Raw genomic sequence first — 26,048 nt, 5'->3', positions numbered from 1 at the left:
TTGCTAATGGTTTGCGCTGAGATGTATGTACTGTATGTGTACGTGTATGTGTGTGTGTGTGAGAGTGTGTGTATATGTGTGTGTATGTATGAACGTAGGTCATTGCTAATAGAGAAGAGGAGTATAGCAGAATCTTCAAGTCTTTTTAAAGGGTAGACACAAAGACTTAATTAAAAGCTGTAGAAGTTGTGTCTCTTATTCTGATTCCTTTATATATCACTGGGACTAGAAACACAGATCCGCTTCTGAGACAGACAGACTGAAAGAGAAACAGAGAAGGGGAGAAGGGCAGAGAAAGAAAGACATGGGGGAGGGGGTGTTAGCGAGAGAGCAAGGGGGAGAGCACCTCAGAGGTCTTGCGTAACACACTGACTAATGGCTATGCTGGAACCATCAGCCCTGAGCCGTCTGGGACTGTGTGTGTACTGGGTCTAAGGGGAGCCCAGAGGTGTAGCCCCACGTTAAAAGCCTTGCTCACTGACCTCCTTTCTAACCTTTATACCCCTCCCCTGGCGGGACAACACCAAGACGCTGGTGAGACAGTGTGCGTGTGTGTGTGTGTGTGTGTGTTTGTGCTAGACACACAGGACACAGCAGAGGGAGCAATCAGACACAGTTCTGAATAAAACCTGTGGCGGAAGGTTGGCGAGGATTTTGTACCGAGCTCTGAGACAATGTCCTAATGTGTGGTCTGACATCAGCCTGAGTACTGCCGGGTGCACGTGTGTTAGGTGGGCCAGTGCTGCACATTCATTTAAAAGCATGTCAGCTGTTCAAATGTGACAGGCTACACATGAAACATTGGGTGTGATTTGTCCATGTAGATTCAGGGATGGGCAGACAGGAAATAACACGAAATACCACAAAAAGTTTTTTTCCCTACTTATTAAGTTTAAGAGTGGCCCGGAGCGCTATTTTAATCCCAATATTTTTGTCACCATTTTACGTAGACCCACGACATGTGACTCTGACCGCTGGCCTTGTTTTGCCCACTCATGTCAATCAGTGCCAATACGGGGTGGTTGAGCCAGTTGGCATGTTCAGTTAGTGACCATGTGTCTGCATCAGATTAATATATTTAGGGTATGTGTGTGATTCTATGTGTGTGTGTGTGTGTGTGTGTGTGGTGGGGGGCGGTCGAAGCCTTTCCGCCTGAGTGGGGCTGTCAGTGGGCATCAGTCAGACTGGCTGAGGAAGGAGGAACACATCATTAGTAGCAAGAGAGAGGAGAGAGGGAGGGGAGGAGAGAAAGAGGGAGCGCAGGGATAAAGCAAGAGAAGGAGAGGTAGAGCGCCAGGCAGAAGGAGAGGCACAATGCCTCATAATATCCGTCTTGAGAGCATAACACAGACAGCTACACACAGCTCTGTCACGCTATACTGCAATCACAGTCCTGCATCCTCTCTCACTACTTTCTCGTGCATTCCTCCCTCTCTCTTCACCTCCTCTCTGTCTTCTTCTCCCTCTCTATCATACTCATTACTACCACTCTCTCTCCTTTGTCTCTCTCATCCCCACTCTGTCACTCTCTCTCTACCCTCCCTCTCTGTCGGTCTATCTCTACCCTCCCTCTCTGTCACTCTCTCTCTACCCTCCCTCTCTGTCGCTCTATGTCTACCCTCCCTCTCTGTCGCTCTATCTCTACCCTCCCTCTCTGTCGCTCTATCTCTACCCTCCCTCTCTGTCGCTCTATCTCTACCCTCCCTCTCTGTCGCTCTATCTCTACCCTCCCTCTCTGTCGGTCTATCTCTACCCTCCCTCTCTGTCACTCTATCTCTACCCTCCCTCTCTGTCACTCTCTCTCTACCCCCCTCTCTGTCGCTCTATCTCTACCCTCCCTCTCTGTCGCTCTATCTCTACCCTCCCTCTCAGTCGCTCTATCTCTACCCTCCCTCTCTGTCACTTTATCTCTACCCTCCCTCTCTGTCACTCTATCTCTACCCTCCCTCTCTGTCGCTCTCTCTACCCTCCCTCTCTGTCGCTCTATCTCTACCCTCCCTCTCTGTCACTCTCTCTCTACCCTCCCTCTCTGTCACTCTATCTCTACCCTCCCTCTCTGTCGCTCTCTCTCTCTACCCTCCCTCTCTGTCCACCTCTCTTTCTATCCCCCCTCCCAATCTCTTAGCCCTCTCTCTCTACCCTTTGACTTCCCCTCTCTCTCTCCCCCATTCCAGATCTTTTTCTCACCGCTCTCTCTCTCTCTCTCTCTCTCTCTCAATCGCTCTCCACCATCGTCTTTTCCTGTCCTTAACCCCTCTTTGATCTCTAGGAGAACTTTCATGACACCCTGGTTAAGAATAACCCCCTTTTGTTTTCATTCTGCTCTTCCTCCTCCTCCTCAGCCAGTCTCACAGCTCCCTTGTCATTTCACCTATATCTTTCTGTTGCTGTTAGTCTGTAAATACTTCAGCTGGTGGTGTGTGTTTCACTCAACAACACCATTAAACCAACACTTTAACGCGTCCATTAAATCACAGATCGACCACTGTGCCCCTAATCAGAGATGGAATATAACGGCTAACCGTATCAATGGGTTTATCAAGTCAGACTTAAGGTGGGCTTATAAATCAGTCAGATGTTTCATTAAATGAGAGGAGAGAAGAGTGCTGATATAGATATAAGGAATATCTTTGTGGGCTTGTTTCACAGACATATCAAAACACATGTTTTCATGAATTTTTACCTATTGTACTGGTGTAATTCTGTGACGAATCATGAATCAGAATGTAAATAAATCAGGCTTAATAAATCAGGCTAAAATACATTTTGAGAACTGACATTCAATCAATACAGCACAGAGCTGAAAGGGGGCAGCCCTCTCATAGAAATAAGGTTAAAGAGAGAGCCCTCTTAGACAGGTAAATAGCAAGTGATAGAAACAGACATAAAGAGAAAGACAGAGAGAGAGAATGATTGGGAAGGAGAAACAGGGAGGAAGATGGAGAGAGAAAATGATTGGGAGGGAGAAACAGGGAGAAAGACAGAGAGAGAGAGTGATTGGGAGGGAGAAACAGGGAGAAAGATGTGGAGAGGGAGTGATTGGGAGGGAGAAACAGGGAGAAAGACAGAGAGAGAGTGATTGGGAGGGAGAAACAGGGAGAAAGACAGAGAGAGAGAGTGATTGGGAGGGAGAAACAGGGAGAAAGACAGAGAGAGAGAGAATGATTGGGAGGGAGAAACAGGGAGAAAGACAGAGAGAGAGTGATTGGGAGGGAGAAACAGGGAGAAAGACAGAGAGAGAGAGTGATTGGGAGGGAGAAACAGGGAGAAAGACAGAGAGAGAGAGTGATTGGGAGGGAGAATCAGGGAGAAAGACAGAGAGAGAGTGATTGGGAGGGAGAAACAGGGAGAAAGACAGAGAGAGAGAGTGATTGGGAGGGAGAGACACAGGGAGAAAGACAGAGAGAGAGAGTGATTGGGAGGGAGAGACACAGGGAGAAAGACAGAGAGAGAGAGTGATTGGGAGGGAGAGACACAGGGAGAAAGACAGAGGGAAACTGGGTTCATTCAAGGCTATCAGTCGTCTTTCCCCAGCCGACAGCCATCACATGGGCAGAATGTTAAACGCTCTGAAAGGTCTGAATCCTGACCTATTTTACTCAAACTGACATAGAAATCCACTTTGTGCTGCTGACTTGAGCTCATAACCTTTGTCTGCCTTTTGCCCCATGCCTTACCAGCCACACAGGGCACATACTTATATGAAAGTCTACACTGTGTCTTAAAATATTAACATTGATATTTATTAATGTATTCATAAGAATGTTAATCTGTTCAGCTGAACCAAAATGATTTGATGAAAAATGAATGAAAGCGCCTTTGAATTACTCAATTTGCCCTCATTTGTTTTGGATTCAACATTCAGATTAAATTAAATAAAGAATATTCATATGTAACGTTCTCTGCTTGATTGCTATTATGAATAGCACATTTAATAGTGTAATAGCGATCTGTATTTGGTTCGTTGTTATTGGGTGTTGAGTCGTGACTGGATATTATTAGATACTGCATTTGGTGGGTTTCGTCATAACGAGTATGTAAGCCAAAATGTTAACATGGTTCTCTCCTTCAGATCTGCAGTGATCAGCAAAGTGAGCTTGTTGTACCAGTCACATAGGGTAGCTCAGGTTCAGCTTAGTGGAGAGCCATGTGCTGTCCTCACACCAAACATCCATTAGCATTATGTTAGCATCATTCCGCATATACAGCCCAGACCTTCTATTATCCCTTGTTGGATGCACATGTATTTTGCTTGTCAAGAACATTTAAACACATTTATAGTACATATATATATATATATATATATATATATATATATATATATATATATATATATATATATATATATACACATACCCAGTTTCCAAAGAAGTTGGGACGCTGTGTAAAATGTAAATATATTCAATAGAAAATAGTACAAAGACAACATATCAAATGTTGAAACTGAGAAATGTTATTGTTTCTTGGGGCAACAAAAGACAAGGAAAAGTTGTGTAATTAAAAAAACGCTGGTGGAACATCTCACAACTAATTAAGTTAATTGGCAACAGGTCAGTAACAGGATAAGGTATAAATAGAGCATCCCAGAGAGGATGAGTCTTTCAGAAGAAGTAAAGATGAGGAGGGATTCACAACTCTGTGAAAGACTGCACAGGCAAAGAGTGTAACAATTTAAGAATAAAATTTCTCGACATAAAATTGCAAAGAGTATGGGGACCTCATCATCCTTGGAACATGATATCATTAAGATTTAGAGAATCGGAAGGATTCTCTGTAGGCAAGGGACAAAGCTGAAAACCCATACTGGCCGTGATCTTCGGGACTTCAGGCGGCACTGCATTAAAAACATACAGCTCTGTAGTGGAAAGCGCTGAATGAAGGAAGGAACACGAAGGAACACTTCCGAAAACCCTTGTCTGTGAACACAGTGCGTCACTGCATCCATAAATGCAAATTAAAACTCTACCATGCAAAGAAGAAACCATATATAAACAAGATCCAGAAATGTTCCCGCCTTCTCTGGGTTCAAGCTCATTTAAGATGGACTGAGACAAAGTGGAAAACTGTCCTTTGGTCTGACAAATAAAAATGTGAAATAATTTTTTGGATTCATGGACGTGGCATCCACCAGGCTAAAGAGGAGAGGGACCGTGCGGATTGTTATCAGCGCACAATTCATAACCCAGCATCCGTGATGGTATGGGGGTGCATTAGCACACATGGCATTGGTGACTTGCACTTCTGCAAAGGCTCCATTAATACTGAACAATATATACAGGTTTTCGAGCAACATATGCTGCCATCCATGATTATGTATTTTTTAAAGGAAGGCCTTACTTATTTCAGTAAGACAATGTCACACCACATTCTGCACGCATTAAAACATCATGGTTCTGTAGTAGATAATCCAGGTGCTAAACTGGCCTGCCTGCAGTCAGGAACTGTCACCTATTGAAAACAGAAGGCACATTATGAAATGTACATATGACAAAGGTGACCCCGAAATGTTTCAGCTGAAATCCTATGTCAAGCAAGAATGGGGAAAACATTTCACTTTCAAAATGAGTATTATTCCAAAATCAATAACATTTCCCTGGTTCAACATTTGATATGTTGTCTTTGTACTGTAAGAGACCACTGCACCTTTTTCTTTCCTTTCCAAAAAAGTCGAAAAGTTCCTCACTCAAAACTTTCCTTTTCAACTTTTTTGGAATAATGCCCATTTTGAATTTGATGCCAGCAACACATTTCAAAAAAGTTGGGACAGGGGCATGTTTTCTACTGTATTGCATCATTCTGAAAACAATAACATTTCTCTGGTTCAACATTTGATATGTTGTCTTTGTACTATTTGGAAACAGGGTTGTATATACAGCTCAGGAAAACATTGAGGGACCACTGCTCTTTTTTTATTTCCTTTCCAAAAAAGTTGAAAAGGAAAGTTTTGAGTGAGGAACAGAAGCGTTCAATTTGCAGTGGTCTCTTAATTTGAACCCTTCTGTTCCTCACTCAAAAACTTCCTTTTTGACTTTTCTGGAAAGGATCTCTTTCAGTGGTCTCTTAAATTTTTCCAGAGATGTATATGCAAATATATGTATGAATAAATATATATATATATATATATATATATATATATATATATATATATATATATAGCCTTGGGTTAAAAATTAGCAAGATTTTAAATCACTGAGATGGTTTCTCATGTCACTGCTAATCACAGTGGAAATACAGAAATATTCTGAGGGAGGATCAACAGTAGTCTATGAGAACGACAGGGAGTATCCTGATTGATGCAGAACATCACTTGAACATGAGGATACTCCATTGATGATAATTAGCATGAACACTGGCTGATTATTGTGTAAAAAGAGATAAGTGTTCTGATAATGCAAACCGTTTTTCTTTTTGACAATTCTCACTATTATTTTGTGTTTGTAATGTTGTACTTTTAAGCAATATTAATTCATTTTGTAATTTGGCTAGCGCTGATCTATAAATACGTATGTCAGGAAAGAAAAGTAATCAAATGGGTTGGATGAATTGCATTGTGATTCCTTTATTATCATAAAATGCTTATTCACACTATGGAGACCTTATTCACACTATGGAGACCTAATTTACACTATGGAGGTGCTCAGATGTACAACCATACCGATATTCAAACACATTGAGATCCTATTAAATGATACGTCCAAACATACAGTATGTAATGTGACCATAACAGTGCTGTTAAACCGCTCAGCACTCCAAGAAAGCAGTTAGCACTGGTACAGAACATTTAACACTAATAGAGAAATGTTACTTCTGCTAGAGAACAGTTACCACTGCTAGAGAACATTTGCCACTGCAAGAGAACAGTTAGGGCTACTAGATAACAGTTACAGTGTTATGAGAACAGTTAGTACTGCAGGAGAATAGTAAGGACAGCAATAAAGCAGTCATTGCTATTACAGAACAGTCAGCACAGCTAGAGAACAGCTAGTGCAACAAGAGAATAATTACTGCTGCTACAAAACAGTTACTGCTGCAAGACAAAAGTTAGAACCATTAGCGCTACTAGAGAGCAGTTTCTTGTACACTGCAGGAAGTGGTTCTGACCAAAGTGGTCAAACCACACCTTTGTCGGTTAAGGTGTCATTATGGTGCAGTGGCTCCAGGACTGTGGGATATGTACTAGCCAGAGAGAATGGGCAGTCAAGTTGTTAAATCCACATGAGCTGAGCTATCTAAACTCCTTTTAGCTAGCAGCATTAATCACACATACACAGACACACACACACAGCACTGCTGTCCTCTGCTGATAACCTCCCATCAATCTTAGTTAGCCAGGGCCTCCAAAGGGAAAGAGCCGTCATGAACATCTGATTAAAAATGTAAGTACCTGGTAATATAAGCACATGCCTCAGCCTGCAGTCAATATTCTATAATACCCGCAGGCTTTCTAGTGCTACTTCATCTACTACACCAGGAATAGGCTATTCACCTTCTAACACTAAGATTATTCTAATCTCAAACCCCCAAATCTGTTTTACACAGATGAGGTGAAGGTTTAGACAGATAATGATGTTTGGAGGGAGTAGTTTATGTATAGAGATGGGAGAGGATAGAGGAGTGGGTGGAGGTGTGGGAGGGAGGGAGGGAGGGAGGGAACAGGGGGAATCATCAGTGGCAACAACCTACTTGGAATTAAGGTGAACAGTGAGATCAGTACGCAAGCACAATCCCGCAACAACCCCCCACCACCACACACACACGCACACACACACACAGACACAAAGACGTGCACAGAACACACACATCAGCTGTGCCATAGACCCCCTGGAAATGCAGTCCCATCACACACATCAACACTCTCAAACGTACAAATTGTATGCATCTACACACACACCCACAACAATGCACGCGTTACAGTACCACTGTCGTAACTCTGACTGTCAAAACACTGACTCTGAATGTCATAACTGTGATTCTGATTGTCAAAACTCTGATTGAATGTCAAAAATGTCAAAAACTCTGATTGTCTAAACTCTGACTGAATGTCAAAAAGCAGACACAGATTGTCATAATTCAGACTCAGATGGTCATAACTCTGACTGCCATAACTCTGACTCTGAATGTCACAAAGCTGTCATGATTCAGTCCAAACTCTGACTGTCATAGCTACGTTTTAATGTTGACCCTGGCTGACATTATGCTGATTCCGAATGTCGCCATTCTGTCCTAACTCTAACGGTCAGAGCTGTGTTTTAACATTGACTCTGACTGTCAAAATTGTGACTCTAAACATCACTAAGCTGACTCGGACTGTCAAACTCGGACTCTGAATGTCATAATGTTAAGCCTTAAGTCAGTCACAACTCTGTCTCTCAGAACTCTGTTGCATCTCTAACTGTCAGAACCTTCACTAAATGTCAGAACTCTGCTACCACTCTGACTCTGACTGTCAGAACTCTGCTACCACTCTGACTCTGACTGTCAGAACTCTGCTACCACTCTGACTCTGAATGTTAGAACTCTGCTACCACTCTGACTCTGAATGTTAGAACTCTGCTACCACTCTGACTCTGAATGTCATAACTCTGCTACCACTCTGACTCTGACTGTCAGAACTCTGCTACCACTCTGACTCTGACTGTCAGAACTCTGCTACCACTCTGACTCTGACTGTCAGAACTCTGCTACCACTTTGACTCTGACTGTCAGAACTCTGCTACCACTCTGACTCTGAATGTTAGAACTCTGCTACCACTCTGACTCTGACTGTCAGAACTCTGCTACCACTCTGACTCTGACTGTCAGAACTCTGCTACCACTTTGACTCTGACTGTCAGAACTCAGACTCTTTCCTCCAGGAGTTCTACAGTTGTCCGTGATGCAGCTTTGAGTGTTCTATCAGCCCCAGGAACCCCAGTGAGCCAGACAGGACGTTACCCTGGAACGACAGCAGCTCTGACATACACCACACAGACACGCTGGATGTACTGCAAGGACCCAGTTGATTTCAACGTCCCGACAGAAGTCTGCTCAGCCTCGGTGTGTGTGTGTATGTGTGCGTGTGTGCGTGCGTGCACGTCTGGACTCGGTTTTCACAGTGGAATTTCCGTTCCATGATTCCACTGCTTGCTCAACATCCTCTTCGTGGCACCCGGCATCTTATTCAATCATGTTGGAGTGCGATCGCTGAGATTGTTGAAAGCCCAACCATGTTCTATACAGATGACTCTACAACTACTGACCTCAGTGAACCTATACAGCGGCACCAGCACTAAGGTCTTGGGTTGAATTCCTGCAAGGAGCATGTACTGTAATATTAACATTCGGTACATACAGATCTGACCTTCCGTTGCTTTTCCACGGTCGAGTTCAGGTTCGATTTTTTTGTCATGCTATCGAGACACTGGAAACAGTGCGTTCTCAACCAATCAGTATTCTCTGGAGATCCATCCTTTGAATTACAGAATCATTACAATGAACCCCTGTACCATTGTCCGTGTTACTCCGACTGTCCAGAAGATTTCAGTCCAAGCTTAATCGAGTGATGAGAGGCAGACCTCATCTGTATCCAATCACCTACTGTCTACAACTATCGTTAATCCGCAAACGCACTCACACAAGCGCACGCGTACGTGCTGACCGCACACACACATGAACGCGCGTACGTACGCTGTGCCCTTTTCCCTTCTTCTGTTTCCTTCCGTTTATAAGAGTGACAAGGCTATTCTTCACAGCAGCGATGACCTCTAGAGGCCCTTCCCTCCTCCCCTCCTTCCTCCATTCCTCCACCTCTCCATTCATCCCTCCATCTCCCGCCATGGACTGTGTGCCAGGCCTGCAACTCCAGCTTCTGCTGGGTCTTTGTCATAATGACAGTAACAGAGTAGCGAAGCAGAGGGCTTTCTGTTGAGCCCCAGCCAACCAGCCTGCCTGGCACAGCACTGGGAGCCTCTCAAAGGCCTCGTTCACACTACAAAAGTCAGCCCAACCCATTAGATCCACACAACAGGCCCAAACTGAACAAGCACCACGTTGGCTCAGATATGTCCTAGTTCCAATGTGGTTCTGCTTTGGTGAATGTGTAACCGGGCCAGTACATCTTGTGTGGCTCTGTTAAGCCCTATTGTGTGAATTGGCTTAATACTCTAACCCTAAGCATGAATGTGTTCAGCAGCTGGCGACTGTGTCTGGAGACACCACCACATTCGATCTGTCTCTCCCTCTCTCTTGCTCCCTCTCTTTACCTATTTTCCTCTCTCACTTGCTCCAACTCTCTCCCTTCCTTTTTCCATCCTTCCATCCCACTCACACTTGCTCAATCCCTCTGGTTGTTGCTCTCCCACTCCCAGTGAATATTTTACGGAACTAGATCCTGTCTGTAGAAAAGAGATTGGTTCCATTGGGGTCTGTTTTAGATTACAGGGATGCGGTATACATGAACGTGTGCTCTAAAGCATTTGGATGCAGTCGGCCACAACGCTGTTCACTTTATCTTAGGTGACAAGTTCAATAGTCATTACAGAATATGGTATTAGAAGATTAGCTGGGCCTCAATAACAAATAAAATAATTTGCAGGGATGGTAAACTCTGGAAATCCCACAAGCCTTTACCAATGTATGTATATCTACCTTCCGTTTTAATGCACAACACTTTAGGAATACGTGGCTGTCTTGATTCCCTGGTGCATTAAGCTCCTTGTGTTAGATGTTTTATTGTGTTTCTATTGTCCTTTTTAATTGGTGTATTGATGTGTTTTTGTAATCAGGCCTCAGTCTGACTACTGTATTAAAATATATGTTACCCTTAAAAGTAACCCTTTATAATAATCCCTGGTAATAAAACACTTATAAAAGTTTTCTAAATAGTGTTTTTAACATTTGTTATTGTTAGTAAGATATTCAAATGTAATATTTTACCAATTAATAGGCACTGTTATAAATCTATTTGTGATTAATGACACAGTGAGGTGTTTGATTATAGCAGTTACTTTGTAAATAACTATTATAACCTGATTTAATGGGCTTAATTTAGCCTTTGCAAATTTGTAGCATTTTTTATAGGTTCATGTAAACCTTTAGAAGGCATAATTTAAGGTATGTTTATAAATGCTTTTTAATTTAATAACTTATAAGCCACTTATTATATATGTACAGTAGGCTAGCTGGCAGCGGATGTGCTTAATTCTAGATGCCTGCAATGTGACAATTAATTGACTAGCAAGCCACTTGCTATCACCTAAGGTTAGCTGTTTTAGGTGAGCAGTGTTAATTCCATGTATTGAATTATTAGCATCCTGGAAGTTTCCCAAAGTTTGGTTTTGACAACATAATTTATTTTGGAAGAATGTGCTGTACATTTTCAACACACCTAGCTTGTAACTTGTTTCATTACCTTGTAACGGTAGCTTGCTAACTAACTATTTTGGTAACTTACTGGCTAGTTTTCTAAACTATGGATACACTTTGTTTGTCTGTGCTCCGATTATTAGCTAATTTTACACACATCCAGGTCTGTAGTTTACAGCCATATGCCGACTGGTGTTTGTTAGTTTGCTCCAGATCATACAATTCTACTGGTGGCATAGCATGCAAGTTAAAGGCTCATATTGAAATCTGAGATTCAGACAAAAAATATTTAACATTATGTATATCAGGGGGTCCCAAACATATATATTATTTTTCCATCACAAAATGTGTAATTTGTTATATTTTTTAAATGCATTTTGCATTTGGAAAATCTGGTCTATATGCTACCAAAAAGTAGCATGTTGTTTACCATAATTAATATTGTTAAAGATTGGAGACCATAATGGCGCAGAGGTAAAGTGACTGCCTTACAGTTAACTGCATCATTGTGAGTCTAGGATTCAAATCCCATAGAGATGTCCTGTTGGGGTGCTTTGCAATCGAATATGGTTGCCTTGCCTCATTCAGCTCTAGCAACTCCTTGTGTTGGCTAGATGCCTGTGAGCTGAATGAAGGTAGAAGATCGAAGAATGTATTCCCCCCATTGTGTTAGGATTCTAGCCTAGACTTGGAAGTGTTTGAACCAGCAGTGTGTTAAGGACCTGAAAGGCAATTCATGTGCTTTGGAGGACACGTCTCAACATTAACTGTCCTGAGTCCACTGGAAATTGCTGTAATATAGCAGGGCTTTAATCATGAATGGAATATCATAAAATTAAGGAGAAGAAAAAAAAAGAAATATATACATATAGGGTTCTTGTGATGTAAAAGAATGAGACAAAGATAAATCATGTCAGAAATTTTCCACCTTAAATGTGACCTATAAGGTGAACAATTCAATTTAAACAAACTGAAATCTTTGAGGGGGAAAAATACAAAATACAGATCTCACAATAACCTGGTTGCATAAGTGTGCACACCCTTAAACTAATACTTTGTTGAAACACCTTTTGATTTTATTACAGCACTCAGTCTTTTTGGGTAGGAGTATATTAGCATCTCACATCTTGACATGGCAATATTTGCCCACTCTTCTTTGCAAAAGCGCTCGAAATCTGTAAGATTGCGAGGACATCTCCTGTGCACAGCCCTCTTCAGATCACCCCACAGATGTTCAATTGGATTCAGGTCTGGGCCATTCCAAAATGTTAATCTTCTTCAGCTTTTGTGGATTTGGAAGTGTGCTTTGGGTCATTGTCGTGCTGAAAGGTGAACGTCCTCTTCCTCTTCAGCATTCTAAAGGACGCCTGAAGGTTTTGTGCCAAAATTACCTGGTAAAAGTTCCCAATTCCAGCTGAAGAGAAACAGCCCCAAAGCATGATACTGCCACCACCATGCTTCACTGTGGGTATGGTGTTCCTTGGGTGATGTGCATTTTTGTTTTTGCGCCAAACATACATTTTGGAATTATGGCCAAAAAGTTCAACCTTGGTTTCATCAGACCATAACACATTTTCCCAAGTGCTTTTGGGTGACTTGATGTTTGTTTTTTCAAACTTCAGCCGGGCTTGGATGTTTTTCTTTTTAAGAAAAGGCTTCTGTCTTGCCACCCTACCCCATAGCCCATTCATATGAAGAATACGGGTGATTGTTGTCACATGTAGCACACAGCCAGTACTTGCCAGAAATTCCTGCAGTTCCTTTAATGTTGCTGTAGGACTCTTGGAAGCCTCCCTGACCAGTTTTCTTCTCATCTTTTCATCAATTTTGGGGGGGATGTCCAGCTCTTTGTAATGTCTCTGTTGTGCCATATTTTCTCCACTTGATGATGACTGTCTTCACTGTGTTCCATGGTATAACTCATGCTTTGGAAATTCTTGTATCTTTCTCCTGACTGATATCTTTCAATAAAGATGATCCCTCTGATGCTTTGGAAGCTCTCTGCGGACTATGGCTTTTGCTCTGAGATGCAACTAAGAAAACGTCAGGAAAATCCTACTAGAACAGCTGAACTTTATTTGTGATAAATCAGAGTCACTTTAAATGATGGCAGATGTGTAATTAATTCTATTTAACATGAGTTTGAATGTGATTTGATTAATTCTGAACACAGCCACGTCCCCAGTTACAGTGGGGAGAACAAGTATTTGAAACACTGCCGATTTTGCAGGTTTTCCCACTTACAAAGCATCTAGAAGTCTGTAATTGTTATCATAGGTACTCTTCTACTGTGAGTGACGGAATCTAAAACAAAAATCCAGAAAATCACATTGTATGACTTTTAAGTAATTAATTTGCATTTTATTGCATGACATAAGTATTTGATACATCAGAAAAGCAGAACTTAATATTGGGTACAGAAAACTTTTACAATTACAGATATCATACGCTTCCTGTAGTTTTTTACCAGGTTTCCACACACTGCAGCAGGGATTTTGGCCCACTCCTCCATACAGACTTTCTCCAGATCCTTCAGGTTTTGGGGCTGTCGCTGGGCAATACGGACTTTCAGCTCCCTCCAAATATTTTCTATTGGGTTCAGGTCTGGAGACTGGCTAGGCCACTCCAGGACCTTGAGATGCTTCTTACGGAGCCACTCCTTAGATGCCCTGGCTGTGTGTTTCGGGTCGTTGTCATGCTGAAAGACCCATCTTCAATGCTCTTACTGAGGGAAGGAGGTTGTTGGCCAAGATCTTGCGATACATGGCCCCATCTATCCTCCCCTCAATACGGTGCAGTCGTCCTGTCCCCTTTGCAGAAAAGCATCCCCAAAGAATGATGTTTCCACCACCATGCTTTACGGTTGGGATGGTGTTCTTGGGGTTGTACTCATCCTTCTTCTTCCTCCAAACATGGCGAGTGGAGTTTAGACCAAAAAGCTCTATTTTTGTCTCATCAGACCACATGACCTTCTCCCATTCCTCCTCTGGATCATCCAGATGGTCATTGGCAAACTTCAGAAGGGCCTGGACATGCGCTGGCTTGAGCTGGACACCTTGCGTGCACTGCAGGATTTTAATCCATGACCGCATAGTGTGTTACTAATGGTTTTCATTGAGACTGTGGTCCCAGCTCTCTTCAGGTCATTGACCAGGTCCTGCCGTGTAGTTCTGGGCTGATCCCTCACCTTCCTCATGATCATTGATGCCCCATGAGGTGAGATCTTGCATGGAGCCCCAGGCCGAGGGAGATTGACCGTCATCTTGAACTTCTTCCATTTTCAAATAATTGCGCCAATAGTTGTGGCCTTCTCACCAAGCTGCTTGCCTATTGTCCTGTAGCCCATCCCAGCCTTGTGCAGGTCTACAATTCTATCCCTGATGTCCTTACACAGCTCTCTGGTCTTGGAGTCTGTTTGGTTGGAGTCTGTTTGATTGAGTGTGTGGACAGGTGTCTTTTATACAGGTAACGAGTTCAAACAGGTGCAGTTAATACAGGTAATGAGTGGAGAACAGGAGGGCTTCTTAAAGAAAAACTAACAGGTCTGTGAGAGACGGAATTCTTTCTGGTTGGGAGGTGATCAAATACTTATGTCATTCAATAAAATGCAAATGTATTATTTAAAAATCATACAATGTGATTTTCTGGATTTTTGTTTTAGATTCCATCTTTCACAGTTGAAGTGTACCAATGATAAAAATTACACCTTTACATGCTTATTAAGTAGGAAAACCTGCAAACTTGGCAGTGTATCAAATACTTGTTCTCCCCACTGTATATGTATATATATATATATATACACTGCATGTTTAAAGATGTGTAAGTAGTTTAGTAACAGCTTGTTTACAATGGGCTAACAAATTAAAGATAATCATACAATTAAATTAATACATCATTTATAGGATGAAATAATAAAACACTGTCTAATTAATCACAAAGAAATAAGGTATAACATTAAGTACCAATTAATAAACTATTATTTATGAATAGCATGCATATAAACATTTGTAAATGCAATAATATTTCATTAAAAACGTATACATTTAACTACAACTTAAAAATCTTAACAGGAGTTATTATGGAGTTTTAGCAAATACATTTTAAAATTCTTTCTTCACATTTCTCTGTCTATCCACCTCTCTCTATTTCTATCTGTCTCTCTCTTCATTTCTGTTTCCTGCTTAGAATCTCAGAAGAGCTAAGGCATTTGCCCCTGTGCCCTTTCTGTGTACCTTTCAACATGTCAAAAGTAAGCAACCCATCACCTCTGATGGGAACATTAGATTTCTGCCTGGCTGGCAGTGTATGTGTAATCTGCCTCATTAGACAACTGTCAGCTTGTGGACAAACACATTCTCACAATCTCATTATAATTATCAACATTTGTCCAGGGGTTGTAAACATCTAAAGGTGAAATTAGAGTATGCCTGCTTTACGTTTATAGGTGAATTGTCTTTGGGTGTATTAAGTACAAAGCAAAATGTCTATATAGAAAGGATAACTAAACATCAATTTTCTTTGACCGGTTTTGGTAAGGCATTCATTTTCTAATAGGCAAGAGTTATGGATTTGGATGGGGTTAAAACAGAAAATTTGATGGTAAAGTTTATGTACCCATTCTAAGTGGTTAAATTATGGGTTACGGTTTGAGATATACAACAATTGGAAGATTTGGAATTGAAATTGGAGAACTGCAAATCAGACCACCTTTTTCACCCATTTGCTCATCCTCCATTATCAATGCCCCTTTTGGCTCAGTTGTCAAAGTATATCAACACCTCCTGGGCAAAAGTTTTATTTCAACAAGCAAATGTTGTGATATCTACAGTACATTGCAGTATTCCACAAGATCTCCCCCTCCAAGGAATGTGAGTCAACCTACACACTTCCAGACCAGCGCAATATACAGTTAAGTAGCCACACCACTTAGGGAACAATGTACAGGGGCACCAGAGAGATATATTACTTACTATGTAGACATCATCATAAAATGCAATCCAGGACCACAAAATAGAATCTGGATGAGCAACTTGTTGATTATAATGTATTTCTATAAGTAGAATCACCCTCATACCTGTTAGCCGTGAAATTACGAGTTTGAAAGTGATTGGTTTTGATAACATGGGGCACATTCCAGGGACCCATTTTGGATCAACTGTGCCAATCCTACAAGGAGTGGCAAAACAATGGTAGAATGCATCTTTAAAATATGTGCATGTGTATATATGTATGTGTGTGTAGGCACATGTGTGGTTTGGCTTCTGTCTGAAACCCAACCTCAGTTACAAAACCAAGACACAAAGATACATTGAAAACTTACGTGGATGATAATGTGTAATGTACATGATGTGTATATGTGTGTGCATATATGTGTGTGTGTTTGTGTCTGTGTCAGTGCTTAATCGTATTAAATTGCAACTACCAAATGTTACACTACAACAGATCAAGATGTGCACTTATGTGTGTCTGTTTTTGACAGAGTTATTATGATTAAATCAAGTTGTTTTCGCTCTCACAGCCTATCAGATCACTGCCAAACCAGCCAATCAAAGCCCTCGTTACACAAAGCCCTGTGGAGGAATCTGGCATGCAGCCGGGCATTGCTGGGCAGTATACATACACACACGGAAACAGGCAGGGCCCTGGGGAACTAAGCCCCCTTTAAATCCAATTTTAAACCAAACCATAAAGCTTGGAGTACTATCTATTAAGTAAGCCTAGGCACTTAGACCTAAATGAAATGGTAATTAATTATTCCTCTCAATCCTGTTTTCTTGAATGTTATGAATGTCTTATAAAATGCGAGAGATTCAGGTGCGTGCCTGTGTGTCTGTGTGACAGTTGGCGCGTTCGTGTGTTGTTTTCCAGAAAACCATTACACTGTCACAGTTAGCTATGAGATGAGCCGTATATAAAGCCGTACATAAACCAGGTGGTTACACAAAATAAAAACAGAATTAAACTACAGTGTGTGAACCTAGGTCTAATGCCCTGACAAAATGGGTCAGAGCAATCTGCGTAGAATCTATGTGGTATTGACAAACCCCTTGATAAACCCTTTATAAACCCATGTCATGGCATGAGAAAAGATTCTATTTGCAATTTGTCTCTCAACCGTAAGACTATAGACCGGCTTGGAGAGGCAGTACTACAGAACTCAAATAAAATAGTTCCTATAGAACAAAGAATGCTGTCCACAACAACTGTGCCAATATAATCCTCACACAAAATGTGCGGTAAACTAAAGTAGATTACACAGAATCTCTTCCATCGGATTAACCCCATATTCATTTTAATTAAAAGGATCATCTCTTTTTTTCATCTGTTGCGAAGTTGGGCTTCGTGTTACCATCTCACGTTATTTGCCCTTTTATTCTAACCGTTACAAAAAGCCTCCAATTGCAAAGCCCATGCGTAATAGCACAACGCGCGCGCAATGGATCGACGGGGGCGGGGTAGTTACAGTTTCTTGAGGATACCCAACTAGCCGAGCCGCGTGGCCCGTGCGTAATGCCACCGGTTTTAATGCAATGAATGGAGATGTCTTGGACAAACGTATGTCTGTTCCCTGCTTGAACTGTTATTCTCTATACATGGCGAACTTTTTCAGTTATGGAGGTTGAGTTAGAAGCGATTTCTAACAATGCGATTTTCGTCCTATAATAAAAATAACATTCAAAACATGGATGCGTCACAGCACAGAGTGAAGACAGAATTTTGTACCAGAGCACAAAAAAAATGCATTTAGATTAGTAGTACTGATTAGCTTGGCCCTATATCTGTAAATCCAACTGGAATAAACCCCGTAACCCATCTCTTCTTCCCTGTCTTCGTCTCAGTCCCAGTTTTTCCGCCCCTTTCGACACACTGACTGCACTGTGGAGACGAGCTGTGGTGAATCTTGCCAAAGCCAGAAATCGGGTAAAAGTCAGCCAAAAGTAATTTGCCATCAGTTGAAAGTCGTTAGTTACTATTACAGAAGACAGGGGAAGCCAATTGTGTAGTTAACATATTCCTTAACAAATTATGTGATCGAAGGCGAAATGTATTTCATGGAGTGACATACAGTATGTAGACTAAACACCCCCCACACAAACCAACCCCTGGATAATTGTGAATTTCAAATAGGTTACCTTCCATCCAGCTGAACTATTGCTGTCGCCTTTATCCCTGAAATAAGGGACAAAGCGCACCATCCAATCGTAAACCTGTGACAAAGTGAGCCTCTTCTCCGGGACACTCTCTATGGCACGTGTGATGAGGTCCGCGTACGACTGGTTTCCCCAAGCGTTCCTCCGGGACGACTTGGCTTTGCGTAGCTGGCCGGCCACGTCGAGTGCAGCCCCGGACATGCATGTAGGAGCGCCGGCTACAATTGGGGCCGGGGGGCCTATTGGGTGTTTCAGCTCTGTCGGAGAGGCACCTTTTGTCTCCACTGCTCCGCCTCGGCATGTCGGAACGTTGTACTGTAGCTGCTCCAGTTTGACAGATGCCAGCGGCAGACCTCGATTAGCTTCATCAACTCCCCGAGGGAAATCCTCCGGACATGGCGGCAGCGTCCAGGTGCATGTCCGCGGTCGGCCCTCCAGCTCGTATTCCGGATCAATTCCAACCTGATGCGCGTCCATGCCGTTATTCTCCATCATCAGCATATATCCACCTGGATTAATGCCGGAGCGGCAAGGTCACAAATGAAGAAAATACAAAAATGCCTTTGGAGTTGTTTAAATTGCCCAAGCGTGTCTCCTTCTCTACAAGCAACTGCTAATGTCTGATACAGAAATATAATAAACCAATATCAAAAAACCGGGAGCGGCGTGAAGTAGGATCATTCTGGAAGAGGAATGTATTCTCTATGCAGTATCAGAACAGACCGTGAACAGAATGCACCCAGGTCATTAGTAAAAATATGATTCTCTCTTCCATATTAATTGAACAGTAGCAGAACACCTTAGTTGAGTGGCGCGATAAACACACGGGTCCGGGTTGATGGTCAAAAATCCATTTTCAAACCAACGTTCAGATTCGGATTCAGCACAACGGACTTTGTGAGTTGTGAGTGATGTCCCTTTAAAAACCGGTCGGCTGCAGCAACAGTTGATTCCCTTGACTGACGGCTGACTGACGGCTGCACTAGCTGGCAGACCTGGAAGATATATAATATTTACACCCCAGAATTAAAGCCAAATCAATTTGACTTTCTTTCACGAGGTCTCCTCACGCTCACTGTTCCCCTCGTCTGGAATCTCTTCTCAGCTTCCTCTCAGATTGGTGACCGGCTTTTACTCACACGCAAGCGCTCACGCGAACACAGATCACGCACTCATAGATAATAGTAACACACTGACTGAATGTGCTAGACGCGCACAATTACTCCCCTTAAAAATAGGCTCGCTCTCATGAATCATTTATAAAGCCGCAGAATTCCAGACGAAAAAAGCCTCGCGGGCGGCTCGTGGAGCATCCTCTGTTTGTGCTTTCCTTCCCTCACGCGCCGAAGACGCCCTGTCATAAATTCATTAAATGCATTTCACCTCTCTTGTTTCGTTAGATTCTCAGATTATTACCATACATTGTGCCTTCCACGTTGGTATGCTACGTCTCAGTCAGTGAGACTTGAGCATCAATCGACTAAACTGTAGCGTTAAAAAAAGTGCTGCTTACACTCATATCCTAATTGGACGAGCCTTGGCTTAAGTCACTCCCTCTAGAATAGGTTTAGCGTAAGGGAGTATATAATGTATTCTGTACGTAGAATCTACTAACATTGCTATTCATTAAAAATGTTTAATATATTCTGAGATTCGTATTTCGATTTTATTGTTTAAAGTGTCTTTATTACTTTGGCATTCATTGAAATGGCCTAAATACATTTTCCACGTAATAGTAAAGTGCTATAGCCTAGATGTCCAAATTGTGATGCTTCGTGGGCCCATCAGTCCCATTTCTACCTGTTGCTGAGACTGGCATAAGCAATTAAATGTTCTTTTAAACAGTGCTTTATGACATATAAATCGTAATCGTTTTTTATTGTGCGAGCAAGATCAGTTGAATCAACACTGCACAACATCATTATGTATTTCTTATCGAATAATGTATTCAATATGTAATTATAACTAGTGTAATTAATGCCACATTCCCAAAATCCTTTTCCCTATGCATGCAGTCTGAGACAAGAAAATCAGAATAGTGAAATAGCATATCCTTTGACTTTGCACTAATAATTGTCTCGCGGTTTCATTTCATTCCATCGTTTCTCTGCGCGGGTGTTTTCTCCCAGCAGAGAGGGATGCGGCAGTGACAGTTGTGAATGTCACACTCAATTGGCGCCCGCGGACTGCAACCATACCCATGTCTTTAGGGGGAATTCCGCCTGCACCGCTAGCAATTGCGATCTGCCTTGCATGACACCCCACCCCAGTTGTGTGTCACTAAATTCCTCAAACTTTCGCCTTTATGAATCGGATCTCTGTTAATCTATAATATCATAATATTATTGGGAAATGTCTCCTGGAAAATTATGAAAAGTTATTGTTGACTGTCTTTCTATATTCTATCACATTATAATATATAACCCACGTAGACTTTTTAAAAGGAAAACCCCCCGGTGGTGAGTAGTGACATTACCCAGCGGTATTGACAACTCGTTGTCAGGGGCAACCATATCCTCTTAATGCTCTTATAGTGGAATGCCTTCATAGGGACTAAACGGGTCTATCATAAGAGGGAAAGACAAACGTTCAGAGCCAAGGGGGAGAATAAGATAGTGAGATTGAGAGTGAGAGAGACTGAGAGAGGGAGGGGGACAAGAAAAGTTTGGGGCGAGAGACAGAAGGGGGGTAAAAGGGGGGGGGGGTGAGAGAGAGGGAAATGAGGGAGAGATGCCATAAATGAGAACAGACAGAGAGATAATTGAAAACACATTGCCTTTGCGGTTTGGAGAGGAGATTTTTATGCACCGCAGTGAAGTTGTAACTGGAATGCGGTGTAACTCCAATCCTATGGAATGCAAACACAGAGCCACTGCCAGCTGAGCGGATGTTTGTATGTAGTGAGCCGGTGTGGCCCGTAGTAAGCTAATCTGTTTTTCAACAACACATTACTGGGGCACTGGCATCGACCAAAACCAGGAGAGCTCCGGCTTCAGAATCAGCCGGCAATACAAAAACAATAACAGGAGAGAGATAAGTGTGGGACAGTCACTTAAACAATCAACCACCAGTTAACCGCCATACCTGACGACACCAGCTATTCAGGAAAGATTTCTACTGATGTGTTCGCTGGCATGAGGTGGTTATACTTCCGCCCTTGGGTTGTGCGACATCAACTATGTGACAGACTACAGCTCCAGTTAGGCAGGTCAGAAGACGGCACACATGGAGAATATATAAACTTCGTATCAGAGAGCTTTGCCATAGGTCATGGGTCACAGCCCACAGTCTGGACCACTCACTATACTCTTTTAAACCCTTTATTGACTTGGAGGGCCAGACAGAATTCTATCTGTCCTAGTTCCTCAAGTATATACATCATATTAGTATGTTTCATTTAGCTGATGCTTTTTATAAAGCAACTAACAGTACTCTGCGCATACATTTTACATATGAGAGGCCCAAGGGGGAAAGTGTCTGTCTGTCTGTCTGTGTTGGACCCTCCCTTCTCTACAACCCACAGTCATCAAATAGGGAAAGCTGAGGGTGGTTTCCTGAAGTTTGTCTCAATGTGTGTGTGAGTGTGTGTGAGCGAGTGAGCCTGTGTGTGAGAGACAAGGTCTGGGTGTTTGTAGCCAGTCCGTAGCCCATGGCCATCCAGGAATGTGTCTCCTCATTGGGCCTGATCGGCCAGGAGGCCTGGGCGGCAGCCAACCATGTGGCTTCCCAATGTCACATAACCATGAAGAAACACTCAGCTCTTCTCAGCTCCCAGCCCAGTCCCAGATCTGTTTCTGCTCTATGGTGTCGGGATGTCCATAGTAGTTGGTTAGCACCAATAGAACAGGGACCAGGATACCCAGCTCCACTTCTCTCACACTTTAGTAGATTTTTCCAAGACTGAAAGGCAGTGTTTTATTTTACTCTTAAGTATTGGCACTGGCGATAGTGTGTTGGTTTGACTAACACTTCCTGCTTTGGATTCATTCTGTTTTTCTTAGCTTTTTTATAGCTGGAAACCAAACCACAGCGCAGAATGGGGTCTGCCTCACTAAGCTTTGATGAATACCGTGGTATTAGTAATATTTGAAGAATCCCCCTCCAGCACACAGTGTTCAATAGTTGAGTTAGGTACAATGTGTGTGTGTGTGTGTGTGTGTGTGCATGCAAGTGTTTGTTTGTGCTGACAGACAGACAGGCAAGCAGACAACGAGACAGACAGGCGGGCAGGCAGACAGACATGCAGACACAAAGACGTAGACAGGCAGACAGACAGTGACATTCAGTCTTCCCTCTGCCATAGAGAGGTTTAGCTAACACTATCCGACACCTAGCGCTAATCCGGTTTCAGATTGCACCCTCAACCATGAAATCCACTCATACAGAGAGAGAAAATACACAGTGATGCAGCGCAGGCAGAGGTGTTACAAAGATAATCTTCCCCCTGTCATTTTCCTCCTCTGGCTTTAAGGAGACAGAAAGGAAATGGCACAATTAAAGAATTACAGCACTAAGATGGATGCAGCCTGAACCATAATACCATTGAATAAAAACCGAAACCGTAGGTCGGTAGGGAAGACTTGTGACCTGGTGAAAAACATTGTTTCTGCCGGATGTCAGTCCAGTCACAGGACGAGCTCAAAAGACAAACCAAATAGTATGTCAAAAAGTCATTTGTTTAAGGGAGCCAGTCAACATTTTCTGTGAAATAATTAATTTAATTCATTATAGCTCCCAAACCATGTTGCTGACAATTGACGTTCACTCATACAAATGTATGTTGTGTGAATGTAATACTGAAGGAGTTCACTTGAACTGGCCTGACAGCTGTGGTCTGCTGCCCGAGCAGTGATCCCATAATGGGTCAGGCTGGCCTGCCTAATAGCATACTGTGAAGTGGAGGAAACTCCATGAGCTGCATGTCTGACCTGACCACATCTCATCTACGGGGTGCAGCTCAGTCCTTTTAGTGGAGTGGGGAAGTGTCAGACCTGACCACCACATCTCATCGACAGGGTGCAGCTCAGTCCCCTTGGTGAAGTGGAGAACAATATCTGACCTGACCACCATGCTCATGGGGTGCAGTTGGGAATAGCGTCTGTTACATCATGATTAAGTCACTCCCAGGGACCAAGGCACATCCACATGAGAGGTTGCCTGCAGAAATAAGCTCATTCTCTACCCTCAGTGTGATCTCAGAAATATATTGGATTAATACTAAGTATCAATCCAGCGCTTAAAGGGATGGCAATTTTCTCAGCAGAGGTCTACATCCTTCATCTACATCCATAGGCTTGCAAAATGACTTCTTAAAATCTTAACACTGGATGCAGATATATAAATATGGTATCCACAAGTGTCTGCATTGATAGAAGGCCCGGACCATTGCCAAAAACCCCATACTATTTTCCAGATCTTCGAAGGGTTGTACATTTTCAAGGAGGAAAAAAAGAAATGGACTGAGAACGACTGAGGGAACTGATAGGGACGTAGTGGTATAGAACACTGGTGTGACAAGGTGGCAGAAGGGTAGGCGGTTTTTTGAGGGTGTCGCCGGGTACTTTCCTCCCCGACTCCCCCATCTCCTCCCTGTCTCTCAAACGTCTTGAGAGTTCCACTTCACCGCGTCCGACAGGCAATTGGGGTGATCAGGGCAGGCAGTCTCTCTCCAAACCTCCTTCATCCAGCTGTCTCGGCAGGTCACCTGTGGCCCCGAAAGCCTTCAGGGGCTGCTACATTGCAACATGTGAGTCACATACTCAAATAGACCCATACTAATAGATGCTGATGGTATTGTATCAGTACTTCAGCTACGATCTTTCAGTCTCTGTTAGACGTTAAACTATCAGGAGATGTTTGTTTTTTTCTCCATGCCTGTACGTGTTACATTTACAAACATGAAGTGATGAAATGCAGGTGGGCGTGGAGGCAAATGTTGTGAGGCAGAATTGTATTTCTGTATAATTTATATTGTCGGTCACAGGTTAACACTGAGGAGAGAGGGAATGAGAACAGAAGATGGAGAGAATAAAAAAATAGAAACTTGGATTAGAAAGAGGAAAAAACGAGGGAGTTCAGAGGGTCGTATATCATTAAGCAATTGAGAAAGTTAATTAGGCAGTGCTGATAATTATTGCCATGGCAACCTGAGCGCACTCATGCAGATTTGATTAACGTGTTGCCGGTCGTTTATCTGCACAGTCGAGACAGACAGTGAGCCCTGAACGGAGCCCTATCCCTATCTAGTGTATACACCTCAGGTCAGAAGGAGTACGCCACTGTCTATAGGAACTAGGGTGCTGTTTGGACGGGTGCATAGACAGCAGAGCAGAGCAGCGCCCACAAAGAACCCCAGAGACCCCTACAGGTGAGGTTGTACAACTGCATGTTTGGTTGCCAAGCTGAGCAGTGTCTACAGTCACCCTAATTCATATTCCCACGTAGCATGGCTATGGTATTGAGAACATTAGTTTACAAAATGACAACAATAACAACAATTCATTTAATATTCAGAGAGCAAGTATTAAGCAAGTATTAAGTTAATATAAAAATGCTTCACCAGTTTATATGTGTGAAATAGGCAGAGGGCAGCAGACCCATTATGCTTTGCCCTAAAATATGTACAATCCCAGCCAAAGGACAAAATACTGATAGCTTTGCAATTGAACCTCAAAAATGGGAAGGAATGCTCATATGTCTTCAATTGCTCAAATGTCTTCAACTGACCTTTAAAAACCAACATTAACTTATAGTTACAATATTATTCAACAACTGATTATATCAAATCCTGAAAACTGACTGGCTGATGTCTGTGGTCTATGAGTCCGTATAACACAGGCATGCCATTGCATCACTTTTTACTGTAATTGCATTGGCAAACAGTTTATAATATAGGCATCGTCGAGGTATACTGACAACATACCAAAGCTAAGCGCTGTTTTCAAACACTCTGAGATGTGTTGTGCATAAGGGTAGGTCTTAGTCATGGCATATTAGTCATGGTATATTGGCCATATACTACACCCCCTCGTGCCTTGTTGTCTGAATATACCGTACTAACAAAATCAAGCTATCATAATGTCGCCTACATTTTGTCTTATATTCACAGATGGAAAACCTTTTTGCCAACTAGCATGTGTTGGTAATCCATTGAAATGGGTAGATTTCAATGGCTAGATTGTTCCTAGATTATGCAGAGCATACACAGCACACGTTGCCCTCTGGTGGAAAACAGATCAACAACTATGACAACACAACTTCACAAGAGCAACATCCAATTGGACACCGTTCACAGCACTGACCATGGAAACACAACCACGTTGTTGTTAAAATGTCAGTGTACTGCCTGCGTATCAAATAGGTATAGTCAACATTAACCCGCCTTCTTTGTAGTAAAATTGGAGTACAACAATTTTACCGTTTAGTTATAAAAAATCTGATTGGTTTTGTGGATATATTTCTTTTTTGTTTTCACTAACCCTCAAGTTACAGTCAAAAACAAAAACCAGCAGATGTAATTTGAGTTTTAAATGAGTTGAGACATTTTTCAGGACA

General features: G+C 42.4%; 1 protein-coding gene across 1 annotated transcript in view; it reads right to left on the bottom strand.

Annotated features, from left to right (window-relative positions):
- The window catches only part of foxo6b (forkhead box O6 b), a 39,637-nt gene extending 19,796 nt beyond the window's left edge, over positions 1-19,841 (bottom strand). Inside the window, exon 1 of the mRNA XM_029122812.2 lies at positions 18,477-19,841. Within this exon, the coding sequence (XP_028978645.1) occupies positions 18,477-18,995 (519 nt within the window). The 5' untranslated portion in view covers positions 18,996-19,841. The remainder of the gene's footprint in view (positions 1-18,476) is intronic.
- Positions 19,842-26,048: the final 6,207 nt, after the last annotated feature.

This window comes from Esox lucius, chromosome 10, assembly GCF_011004845.1.
Source record: "Esox lucius isolate fEsoLuc1 chromosome 10, fEsoLuc1.pri, whole genome shotgun sequence".
Lineage (NCBI taxonomy): Eukaryota > Metazoa > Chordata > Actinopteri > Esociformes > Esocidae > Esox > Esox lucius.
Note: the sequence above shows the minus strand (reverse complement) of the source record. Positions and strands in the feature narration are given on the sequence as shown.